Source organism: Engraulis encrasicolus, chromosome 1, assembly GCF_034702125.1.
Source record: "Engraulis encrasicolus isolate BLACKSEA-1 chromosome 1, IST_EnEncr_1.0, whole genome shotgun sequence".
In the NCBI taxonomy this organism is placed as follows: Eukaryota; Metazoa; Chordata; class Actinopteri; order Clupeiformes; family Engraulidae; genus Engraulis; species Engraulis encrasicolus.
The window spans coordinates 31221396-31233895 of NC_085857.1; the positions used below are offsets into that span (position 1 = coordinate 31221396).

The 12500-nt window shown below is 44.1% G+C and overlaps 2 protein-coding genes across 2 annotated transcripts in view; one reads left to right on the forward strand and one right to left on the reverse strand.

Annotated features, from left to right (window-relative positions):
• The window catches only part of stn1 (STN1 subunit of CST complex), a 31969-nt gene extending 23120 nt beyond the window's left edge, over nt 1-8849 (reverse strand). The window contains exons 1-5 of the mRNA XM_063213720.1: nt 8768-8849; nt 8369-8531; nt 7329-7424; nt 6082-6159; nt 2402-2599 (exon numbers count right to left, since the gene is read on the reverse strand). Of these exons, the coding sequence (XP_063069790.1) occupies nt 2402-2599; nt 6082-6159; nt 7329-7424; nt 8369-8501 (505 nt within the window). The 5' untranslated portion in view covers nt 8502-8531; nt 8768-8849. The remainder of the gene's footprint in view (nt 1-2401; nt 2600-6081; nt 6160-7328; nt 7425-8368; nt 8532-8767) is intronic.
• Nucleotides 8850-9486: 637 nt separating this feature from the next.
• slkb (STE20-like kinase b) overlaps nt 9487-12500 on the forward strand; it is a 104937-nt gene continuing 101923 nt past the window's right edge. Inside the window, exon 1 of the mRNA XM_063200056.1 lies at nt 9487-10404. Coding sequence (XP_063056126.1) covers nt 10255-10404 — 150 coding nt within the window. The 5' untranslated portion in view covers nt 9487-10254. The remainder of the gene's footprint in view (nt 10405-12500) is intronic.

Sequence of the window (12500 nt, forward strand, 5' to 3'; positions counted from 1 at the left end):
CACACACACACACACAAGATGTCAGGATCCATTTTACTCCATCCTTTTCTCTTGTACAGCGATCACTGTCTCTGCACTGGATTATTTGACAAACATTAATCAATAAAACAGTACAATTAGAATGGAGAGGTAAGAAGAGAAGCTCCCGTCGATGCTTTTGTTTTGCTTACAAAAAAAAAACAAATGTATTATTGGACATACAGAATGCAATGTGTTGACTTCCATTTTCTTCCATGCGGACTTACTGAGCTCTAAACCTAATGAAAATGATTTTACGCATTTCCACTGCATGTGGAATGTATATGTATTAATAACCTTTTTGAATGTTTTTAGTGTGTGGCTGTCTTTTTTGCATGGACGTGTGTCAACAACTCGAGCAGTTCTCCAGCAAAGCGATTGACTGCATGCACACCCACCGTATGTGCAAAGTATCTGAAGACCCCTTTCGAAGGTTTTAAGTGTGCGTCTTTGCATTGTTTTTTGTATGTACAGTGTTGGCCATCAGTTTGCACACATCACATTTTTAAATCTTTGTGGCTAATACTGTAAACCCCTTTGCTGTTTGTAAACAGATATGAGGTCATTTAGCTGATTTAGCTGTGCACTGCGCGCACCACTGAAGCAAAATCGACCACGCACCGTTCATTTGTAAAGAATCTAGTGAAGGCCAAAAGTTTGGACACACTTTCTCATTCAACGCTTTTTTTTATTCGTGTCTAATAAGCTTAATGAAACCAGTGGGACCATCAGTTGTGCCGTGTTAACGCCAGGTGGATAGACAGCTGACATCACTGTTGGAAAACTGCTAGATACTGATATCTTCCATAATTCTATACGTGTTCTTCATGCACAGTTTTGACGCCCTCTGTGAAAACCTACAAAGTACTGTAAACAGGGTCGGATTAAGGCAATGTGATGCCCCTGGGCACTAAACCTCAACTGTCCATTTTTCTTTTCTACAACCGCGGGCTTTTTAAACACATGATACATTTCACGAGAGGTGGACCGGCTCAACTGAAGGGTTCAGGGAGGGGGTTTGATTGTCACGACACTATTGCTCAGAATGATGATATGGTTGCTCTTATGACATTACTTTTAATAATGAATTTTATATGAATACGGTAGTGTCAAGTTTAACAATTTTAAGTGTTCAAACATAAATAATTTCAACAACAACAAAAAAAAAAGTTTCTTCTCCTGTGATGCCCCCCACCGGCTGGGAATGCTTGATGCCCCTGGGCACTGTGCCGTGTGCCCATATGGTTAATCCGGCCATGACTGTAAATAGCCATGAATGTCAAGAGAATGCATTGAATGAGAACGTGTGTCCAAACCATTGGCCAATACTGTATGTAAAGTATGCCTATGTCTGCATGGGAAAGTAAGAACTGTAATTTCAATTCTTTGTATGACCAGTGCCTGTAAAGAAATTGACAATAAAGCCGACTTGACTTGACTTGATGTGGCAAATCTTCCGTGAAACAGAAGCCAGCAGCACCAAGGGAGCTAAGCTAAAAGCCAGGCTATTAGGCCTCAGTAGTTTATCTTCTGGAGGTGTCAGCGGGAGGGATGTTTACAAATGTGCTCTATACAGAGCTGTGCCAGCTGCTATCCATTATGGCAGTGTGTGTGTGTGTGTGTGTGTGTGTGTGTGTGTGTGTGTGTGTGTGTGTGTGTGTGTGTGTGTGTGTGTGTGTGTGTGTGTGTGTGTGTGTGTGTGTGTGTTGGGGTAACGTTTGTTATGTGTACATTGGGGCGGACTGTTTGTGTATGTACGGGTGTGTTTGTCCGTGGTGGCAGCAGGTGTGTTTGCATGCGTGTGTTTGTGTGTGTGTATGTGTGTCATATGCAAAGATGGTGGGACACACACGGCAATCTCCCACTGACTCCTGGAGGTCTTGACAGGTGTGTGTGTGTGTGTGTGTGTGTGTGTGTGTGTGTGTGTGTGTGTGTGTGTGTGTGTGTGTGTGTGCACTAACACTGTCTTGTGCATGTCCTTGTGTGCATGCGTGTGTCACTCTGTTTACACCCAGAGAAGATGGAGTACCCCTGAGCATGTATATATGTGGGGGTGTGTTGGGGGATGATTAGGTGAGTAGGAGTACAGTTTGCACGCATGTGTGTGTGTGTGTGTGTGTGTGTGTGTGTGTGCGTGTGTGTGTGTGTGTGTGTGTGTGTGTGTGTGTGTGTGTGTGTGTGTGTGTGTGTGTGTGTGTGTGTGTGTGTGCGTGCATGCATGCACGCAACTACATTCACGGAAGCTAGAGGGCATGATCTCACGCTGTGTATGCATGTGTGTGTGTGCATGCCTGTGTGTGTGTGTGTGTGTGTGTGTGTGTGTGTGTGTGTGTGTGTGTGTGTGTGTGTGTGTGTGTGTGTGTTTGTGCACATCTACACTCACAGAAGGTGGAGGACATGATCTCGCGCTGACCCCTGGAGGTCTTGACGGAGCCGCGCACCCTCAGCAGGTCTCCGATGTCCAGGGAGGAGGCCTCACGCTGGGCCTGCTGCAGCCGCCTCAGCTGCTCCTCGATGTTGAAGCCCCCAGAGGGGCCAGCAGTGCAGGAGGAAGACGAAGAGGCGCTCGCTACTCTGCCCCCTGGTGGGTTGGAAGGGAAAGTAGATGAAGGATAATGAAAGATTCATTAATTTGTTAATTTATCAATTTGTCGTCAGCTACTCGTCGATGTTGAAGCCCACAGAGGGACCTGCAGTGCAAGAGGAGGAAGAGGCGCTCGCTACTCTGCCCCCTGGTGCATTGGAAGCGAAATTACATTACATTACACTTTGCTGATGCTTTTATTCAAAGGGTCATTCCATGTCAATTCACATGATTCCCTAGAATCTCCCCAGGTGACCCTCTCCGATTAACGCAATATTTCACATACAGGTACCTTTTGATGTCAATTGAAAGAATACCAAGTATTAGCGCCCTACGTCCAACGGTTGCGGAGATGAAGCCCTCCAAAGTTGGGGTGCCATGCCCACTTTTCAAGCCTGTGAATTGCATACAAAATTTACAAGCAGATTTTGACACCTCTGCTTTTAGTTTGAAGGAAGATACAGGCCTAAAAATCACCATGGCCCCTCAATATGACCCTGTCTACCAGATGATGTACTTATAAATGGCATGCCTTGATTATTTTAGGCTATATTAAGCCTTAAAAACTGAATTAGTGAAACGCATGTTGAAGAGTCTTGCCACTTTGGGGTTCCAGATCTTGGAAACTATGCATGCTTTGGGAGTTATAATTGATTTTCCATCATATTTGGGAACTGTACAGTGTATTCAAGAAAAAGTAGGGCGCTCAGACTTTGAAAGATAAAATAGGAGGGACTTAAAAACAGCTTTGGGACAAAATTACCTCACGGTACCTTCTACTTCAGGCCTCAAATTAACCATGTGGGCACTTGATGACTGGAACGCCCTTTTAACCCCATGTACAGTAGCACTGTATCAAACATTCAAGCTTGGAAAAACTTTGTTTTTCAAAGTTCTTCATATTAATCTTGGCCTTCAAAGTATATGTGTTTTTCTCTATATCGTATCACAGTGTCTGTTTTGTCTGCTGCCATCTGCTGGTCTAAAAAAGTAACAACAGCGTAATGTCAGAAAACAAAAGGGGCTGGAAAATCTTGCCCATAATTAACCAATAAAGCACTGTAATTATTATACAGTATATTGCTATATATTTATTTTAACAAGCATGATGAATATTTCTAGTTTAAATAATTTTCTAAGTGTGACTAATCAATCAATCATGATGCCAGTCCCAAGATGGCCTCACCCTGCACTACATTTCTACCAGACATGGGGGTGGGGGTGTCCTGGTAGAAATGTAATCATGATTGAGCATTCTGCATGATGCTTGTTAAAATCATAATTAATATATAGCAATATACTGTAGAATTAAAGTGCTTCATTGGCAGCCTAGCAAGCTTAACCCCTAGGGGCGTCTAGATTTCTCGGCTACTTTATTGGTAAATTATGGGCAAGACTTTCCAACCCCTTTTGTTTTCTTAAATTACACTGTTGTTGTGTTTTTTGACCAGCAGATGGCAGCAGACAAACCAGACACTGTGATAAGGCATAGACAAAAACATATACTTTGAAGGCCAAGATTAATATGAAGAACTTTGAAAAACAACATTTTTCCAAGCTTGAATGTTTGATACAGTGCTACTGTATATGGGGTTAAAGGGAGTTCCAGTCAAGTGCCCACATGGTTAATTTGAGGCCTGAAGTAGAGGGTACCGTAAGGTCATTTTGTCCAAAAGCTGTTTTTGATTCCCTCCTATTCCATCATTAAAAGGCTGAGTGCCCTACTTTTTTTGGAATACACTGTCCAGTTCCCAAATATGATGGAAAATCAATTATAACTCCCAAAGCATACATAGTTTCCAAGATCTGGAACCCCAAAGTGGCAAGACTCTTCAACACACGTTTCACTAATTCAGTTTTTTCAGGCTTAATATAGCCAAAAATAATCAAGGCATGCCATTTTTAAGTACATCATCTGGTAGACAGGGTCATATTGAGGGGCCATGGTGATTTTTAGGCCTGTATCTTCCTTCAAACTAAAAGCAGAGGTGTCAAAATCTGCTTGTAAATTTTGTATGCAATTCACAGGCTTGAAAAGTGGGCATGGCACCCCAACTTTGGAGGGCTTCATCTCCGCAACCGTTAGACGTAGGGTGCTAATACTTGGTATTCTTTCAATTGACATCAAAAGGCACCTGTATGTGAGATATCGGCTAAATCGGAGAGGGTCATGTGGGGAAGGCGTGTGAATTGACATGGAATGACCCCAAAGCAACTTTTACAGGGTATTGGTTATGGTGCATTCCCCAGAGGTAGGACCTTCCCAATAGGCAACAAGGAGTCAGCTACCTCCCTCTTGAAAGCATTCCAACCAGCAAGCTAACCAAACTACAAACATGGAGGGACAAAAATACATATCCACTACTCAAAGATGTCAGCAATGTAAACAATGAGCTGTAAATAACACCATGCATTTTTATTCATTTCATCTTTGAAAGAGGCGATTGCAATAACTACACCTTAGAAAGGTTCATGGGCGGTTTTGTAACTGTTAACCTGTCCAAATGAACTCTATTTGTCCATAGAATGGTGATTGCTGAGTAATGTGCAACATAAACTATTCCCAACACTGTGCGCTGCCATTCCTGTAATGACATCACGATTGTCAATGGGACGAAGTTGGTTTGCTTCGCTTTTGCCCCAGCTCGCGACTTGAACATTCCGCTTCAACAGGCGTTCCAATGCATTTCAGCCAATAGGAGGTCAGAAACATCCCATCTCCCAACCCTGGGGAATGCACCATTAGAGTCCCTGGAGCAATGTGAGGTTCTGTGCCTTGCTCAAGGGCATTTCAGCCATGGACTGAGGTGTAGGGAGAGGTAAGGGTATTATTCAAACCTGCGACCCTCTGATCTTAAGACCACCACCTTAACCCTAAGGCCATAGCTGCCCTCAAAGTAGATGAAGAATAATGAAAGATTTATTATTTTGTCATCAATGTTGAAGCCCCCACAGGAGCCAGCAGTGCAGGAAGAGGAAAAGGCGCTCACTACTCTGCCCCCTAGTGGGTAGGAGGAAAAGTGCAATGAGGGAGAACAGAAAGCATAATGCGGTGTTCAAGTGCTACAAAAGAGTGCTACAATTTTACTGTACTGCACTTTCAAGCCTGTTTTTTTGCCTGCTGTGTTGGCCATTCTACATGGCAGTGTAATATCAAAATGACATAATATGCATGGTTTGTGCTTATTTGTGCCTCTTGTGAAAGTGCATTCATATCCCAATCACATCTTTTGGTAACTACTGATCAATATCAAAACTCTTAGCCATTCAAAACAAAAGGCAATGCTGTTTGTTTCAAGCTAAGTAACAGCCTAATGTACTATTGGCACAAGGATGATAATATTGCCACACTGGAGAAACCTATCTGACTTGTGCAACAACCTTTAAAGTGTGACGTTTTTTTCAGGATAATTAATAGACGTTAAATGTTTATTATGCATGTCTGAGATGATAAGAGGGATACTTCATAACAAAATTACCTTTTGACTGCTCATCTTGCTCCTTCCACTTGTCCGACTTCCAGCAGAGGCAGTTAATGACCCCCGTGCCGTCATCAACTGAGGATACCAAGCAACACAGGACATCACCAGATTAAGCTGGCCTAGGGCCCCTAGGCTACAGTGGTTCTCAACTGGAACAGTCTTGGGACCCACCATTTTCCAAGTCAATTCAATGCAATTCTCAAAATGTAACCAAGACTCGAATGACTGGTTGCACGCTATCTATCTCGCATAAACATTCAAATTGTATCTATGACGACAGATGAGACAGAGTTCACTAGCCTATCAAAATAAAAGTTGTAAATTGTTGCAGGAAAAGTAGATTTTTTTTTTATTTTAGAATTACATTTTTTTTACACCAAGGCTCCGCGACCCACCCATGACCCCTCCGCGACCCAAAAGTGGGTCGCGACCCATCAGTTGAGAAACACTGCCCTAGGCTACAGTTTGCTGTGGGGCAACCCAGAAGGCCAATTTCACAACAAATTTACATAGACCGTGCCATAATTACAAAACAGAAATGAAGGATGACATGCCTACGAGCTGCACTCAACTGCCCTTTGTTCCCGCAAGTTCACTGAACAAGCTGATGATTAGATACAGTTAGGCCCAGAAATATTTGGACATCAACACCATTTTCATGCTTTTGGCTCTATTCACCACCACAGTGGATTTCAAATAAAATAATCAAGCTGTGCATTCACTGTAGACACTCGCCATGAGTATGAGGGGTTTTTTGGCGTACAGGCTGAGTTATGCCTTGTGTACACCAAGCGCGACCTACGCTACCTGAACAGCGTAAGTCATTACATGGAGGGAAGGCCAATAAAGCGACCAGAGCGAATTCGCCAGGAGCGAAGTGAACTGATTGACCAGAGCGAATTTTAACGATTAAGTCAAGCTAATCTTATGGTAATGAGCGGTATGAATCAGTTTGGCGAAAACCAATTGGAAAGTTCATATCTCCGAATGTCCCAGAATGTCAAGCCTGAGCCGTTATGTGATTAGCTAAATCAAACATGTCAATGCCTCGTCCAGAGCGAATAAAGCTAATTCAATACAAAACGTCTTCAACCACCTCAGCTACATAGGTCGCGTAGGTCTCGCTGGGTGTACACAAGGCATTAGGAGTTGGTACAGCCCACAGGCAGCGGAAGGACATGGCAGGACTTTGTCCGCCACTACTGTGCAAGGCATTACATGTGTGGAATTGCTGATTGTTTTACCTCCATAGCTGTAGAAGTCTTCCCTCTCTCTCCTGAACACCACAACGCCGAGAATGTCCACTTGGAATATCGGATGAGTCTTGAAGAAGTAAATGCCTATGGTGGGATGGAGAACATTATATTACACGTAACTGACACTTTTATCCGAAGCAGCTTACAATTATATGCAGGGTCTTTGGTACAGTCCCTGGAGCAGTGTGGGGTTAGGTGCCTTGTTCAATGGCAACTCACCATGGAGTGCAGTAGGCCTAGGGATGGAAGGGTGGGATTCAAACCTATAACCCTCCGATCCAAAACCAATATTTTTACCAATAGGCCACAATCATGCATCATACTGAATTTTACAAATTTAGCTGTAATGGTATACTATGGAAAACCCAGAGAGTGAATCTCACAAGCATAAGATGTCAATGCCAGGGGGGCGCTAAGCCCCTCACATTTGGGCTTACATTGCCCACGGGAACCCCGGTTCGAGTCCGCCCGGGGTCATTTCCCGACCCTGACCCACAAAAAAAGAGATGTCGGTGTCAGCTTAATGTCATAGCATGCAAAGAAGAGGCACACTTATATAAAACCAACTAACTAGGCAATTTGCACTGCGACAAGAAAACATTTTGACATCAAAGCCATACAATTAGAATAATTGTATAAATCCTACAGTCACAAACAGCACATTCAGTCAATATGGCAGGTTTCAAATTGTCAATGCTCCAATGACATTCTTCAGACAGTTCTCAGGACACCAACACCATACCTGGGTGTTGGTTAAAAGGCATCTGCCAGTGCCTGGCAGAAACAAGTGTTCTGTTCAGACCAAAGCACCCATGGAACTTTACAGCTATACCATCCTTTCAGCTCCCTCCCCTCCCTCCCTCGCCCCCACGGTCATCTTTGAAATAACCCTAGCCCAATGCTTTTCATGCCTGCTTTTAGCATAGTTTAGTGCCCCGAAATTATAACAGATAAGCGATAGTGTAATTTATTAACAAATGCAGCCATTTACAACACATGATGTCATTGTTTACGATACGTAGGCCTACCTGGGATCTGGCGAGATTCTCTCATGATAAGGATGTCTTTGATGTACAGCCTGGCAAAGGCGGAGAACACTGGATCCAGCCCCCAGAGCATTGACGGTGGTTCGTCTTCGGAGTCAACATGCTCTGTCTCCATGGCAAAGCGTTTTTATGTCAAGAACGTAGCCTACCGTCAATGGACCAAAGAGTAATTGGTTATAGTAGATTTATTCATCGACATTAAATATAGAGACTTGACAGGGAGGGAAGCCAAAGTGACAGCGCGTGTGTCAATGTCCAAGGAAATTACAGAGTAGAATGTATCTTGGATATTTGTAAAGTACAGCGAAAACAGGCCAACTCCGACCCTTTAACTTGTGCGTATTATCACAACAAGCACAAGATTGTTACTGAACACATTACCTCTTTTGTCGTCTTATCCTATTCATCTCTGAAAGTTTATTTCAGTTGAGAGATGCCAACTTCCCTGTGTTTTGACCCTGCCGCTGTTCATCAGGCCAACCAATATTGTTCCCGGGATTTCGGCATCATAGTTGCTTGAAAAGAAAATATTGCAAATACAAATAGCAGTGCACATAGATGACAACAATAAAGTTTACTAAAGTAAAATGCAAGAGTAAGAAAAGACTCAACAGTCGCTGCGTATGCTACAGAAAGACACGTTTGTGAATGAATACGGCATGGAACGTTGTTTAACCGAGCGCGTGCATGTGCCTATCGATCTGGGATTTGTAGTTTTTCCACAATATTCCCTGATACTTTGTTCCTTTGTTCAAGAGGACTGAACGATACATGTCACATCTCATGTGGCATATGCCCATTCTCAAATATGTGTGTGTTTAACTTTATATAGCTCACCGTATAGTTGAATTACAAGTTTCCATCAGGCTTATCACTTTGACAAGTGTACTACTTTTGCATTGCATGTAAACAACTGCACTTTGAATGAGCGTATGTCTTCTTTACTTCACCACATGTCTGGCATAAATATGCACTTGTTCTGACCACTTAATGATGACCTCCTGAACAGAAGGTGGCAACATGACCCTGGTCCCCCAAACACATGTCCACGGAAAACTACACTTGCGCCCGTCGCATGCACGCGCATTTGTCACCAAATCCGCTAGATTACGGGATACAGAACCTCGCGGAGGGAACAGAAAACCGAAGAGTGCGAATTTCAGCGTTTTGCTTTTATTTTCCTCAGGATATCGCAATGTCGCCAGACTCGAATTACTTTGACCTGAAAGCGGCTTGAGTTGGAGGCATTTTGGTTCTCGTCTGCGGGGAGAAAGCCCACACGGTAGTTCTGTGCTGCTGGGCTAGTTGGGTCTACAGAGTTGGAAGAACAACAACCGTTTCCTTTACTACTTTGCCCTGTGACAGTCGATTCAATTGACGGATGTCGCTACTATGCCAGACTGCGTCCGTTTTTATTATTGTGCTGATTTCAGAGTCCAACTCAGAATTTGTGGTGTGAAGTCCGCCTGTCTCCCCTGTTAATGGGGCTCGCTGTGACCGAATTTGTAACGTTGTGTTATCTCTGAAGTAACCACTACGTTGACTGGGTTAGAAATTGTATGTTGCTAGCTAATGTGTTAGCACAGAGAGTGAGTTGGGGCGATAGGGGTACTCAAACCCATAACAAACCCCCTCTCTCCTCCTCGGTTGTTTTTTTCCCTCACTATCACGGTGGAATAATGCTATGCTGAACAAACAGGCTGATGGAAATCTGACCTGAAATGTACTTTTAGCTGGCTTAGTGTAAAACCCAGTCTGAAATCTGTGAAGAATGCAATAATAAGGCCTTGTGTGTCTGTGCGCAACTCACTAAGGAGAACAACAAAGACTTTCCCTCAATAACAAGAAAGGATCTATAAAGACCGACAATGTCCTTTTTTAATTTTCGGAAAATATTTAAACTGGGAGCTGAAAAGAAGAAGAAACAGTATGAGCACGTCCACAGAGATGCGAATCCTGAGGAAATTTGGGAGATCATTGGTGAACTTGGAGATGGAGCCTTTGGCAAAGTTTACAAGGTAAAATACATGCATTTATAATTCATGTTATGACTTTGTCCATTTTAATAGTCTGACTCCCACGCACAAGGCAGTTTCAAAGATGCGCATGCTTTGGAATGTCATATTTGTGAATCAATTAAATTAAATGGAGTAAGTTACTGCATTGCAGTTAACATAGGTCCATGCTTTGCCTGGCGGTAACTGGAAGCCCCAACTCTCTGGGCTTGCAATGTGTAATTAGGTTTTTAGTAGAGCTCGAGGCCTCGACGGTGAGGATGCTGAAAGTGATACGGAAATAGAATAGACCCAAACCTGGCATTGTCACCCTACTATCCACATACAGTGTTAGTGCAGCCACCACAGTCTCCGATACAGTAGCCAAGAGTCGAAGGGTCAGGAGAAGTCTGGATCAATCCCAGTGCCTAGTGTTGGCTCTGTGACAGGGACAGTTACTATTTATGATTTGCTTATTGTTCCCAATAATGGAAGAAGTTAGTTTAGCCATCCATCCATCCATCCATCAATGAGGTTCAATTGAAATGGGATGATTGATTTTTACTTCTGAATGCCCAGTATTGGCAGTACACCCTTTGTTGACATAATTAGCAACACAATTACTAATTCATTTGGTTATTGTTCATTAAAAAGCACCCTTCTTTCAAAGGGTTAATGACTCTTTAAGCTGGACCCCAGCCACCCCCCACTGAGTGGCAGGAGGGGTAGTAAGGCCTACCCCCTATATAAGAGTTTAAACTGAGTTCCTTTGTTTTGAAGGCTAAGCTCCACATCCTTTCATATGAGCCATGACCCCCCCCCCCCCTCTCATCCCTGCATGCATGTAGGCGCCCCCACACCCCACCACACCACACCACACCACACCACAGTCAGATGTGCAGGGTGTATTGCAGGGGGGGGGGGGGGGGGGGTTCTGTGATTAAGCAGCGCAAGGAAGGGGGCCAGTCGAGTCCCTCCAGTGCCTGGATACAACCCTTCACCCCTGAAGCCCCCACTTACTAAACTCATAGCACAGACCGGAGATTATGAGCTCCAAGGAATTTCTGTTATGTGACTCATGATGATGGATGATGGATGAAGGATGAAGCCGTGCTAGCGTGTTATTGCGCTTGTTGTTCTCGGAGGGAGGTGTGTTGGGGATGGGATGGTGATGGGGGTCGTTGTATAGCCCAGTGATTCCTAACCAGGAGTGCACGTATTACCACTAGGGGCACGTGAGCACACGGCAGGGGGTACGTGGGAAATTTGACAGATGTATGGAGTGCAGGGGATGAAGGAAGTGATATAGAGCATGATTGAGTGGATTGTGGTATGACAAAGAGGCCTAGGGGGTATGCAAGACACAAAAGGCTTTAAAACACTGGTATAGTTTACAGCAGGGGTGGCTGCCTTCAATATAGGCCAAAGGTTGCCGGTTCGACTCCCGACCCGCCCGGTTGGTGGGGGGATTAAGTAACCAGTGCTCTCTCCCCCCCATCCTCCTCCATGACTGAGGTACACTGAGCATGGTACTGCATCATCCTGCCACACTGCTCCCACTGCACCATTGGGGGCTGCACCCTTGCACGGGTGAGGCATAAAATGCAATTTGGTCGTGTGCAGTGAACACTTGTATGCTGTGGATTGCTGTGTCACAACGACATTTGGCATTTGGCAGTTTCCCAATGGGGATTTCACTTCACTTCACTTTCACTACAGGAAGCTGCGAATAGATTTACCTGCAGGCACCATTTACGCATGACACATGACTCCAGACTCTTAATATTCGATGATATCATTTACCTCTACCATAATGTTTTCTACTGAACCAGCCTCTTAGTATGCCACTCACTCAAGGCAGCCATGCTTGTTTTTGTTTTGAATGCAAGGGAAGGCACCACCAACCCACTCACCCATCTAGGGTGTCCAACTAGCTGATGGGCAGAAGCAAATCCAATTGGCGTTAAACGCAAACTTTCAACTTTTGATATGCTCACACTTCTTTGTACCGTTTTGGTCACTCCTTTTTTATACTGATGGGAACTTTGGAGGTTGTGGTAGGAAACGGCTGGTGAGGAACTTCAGTCGTTCACATGACTTCTGTCTCTGCCAGGTAGATG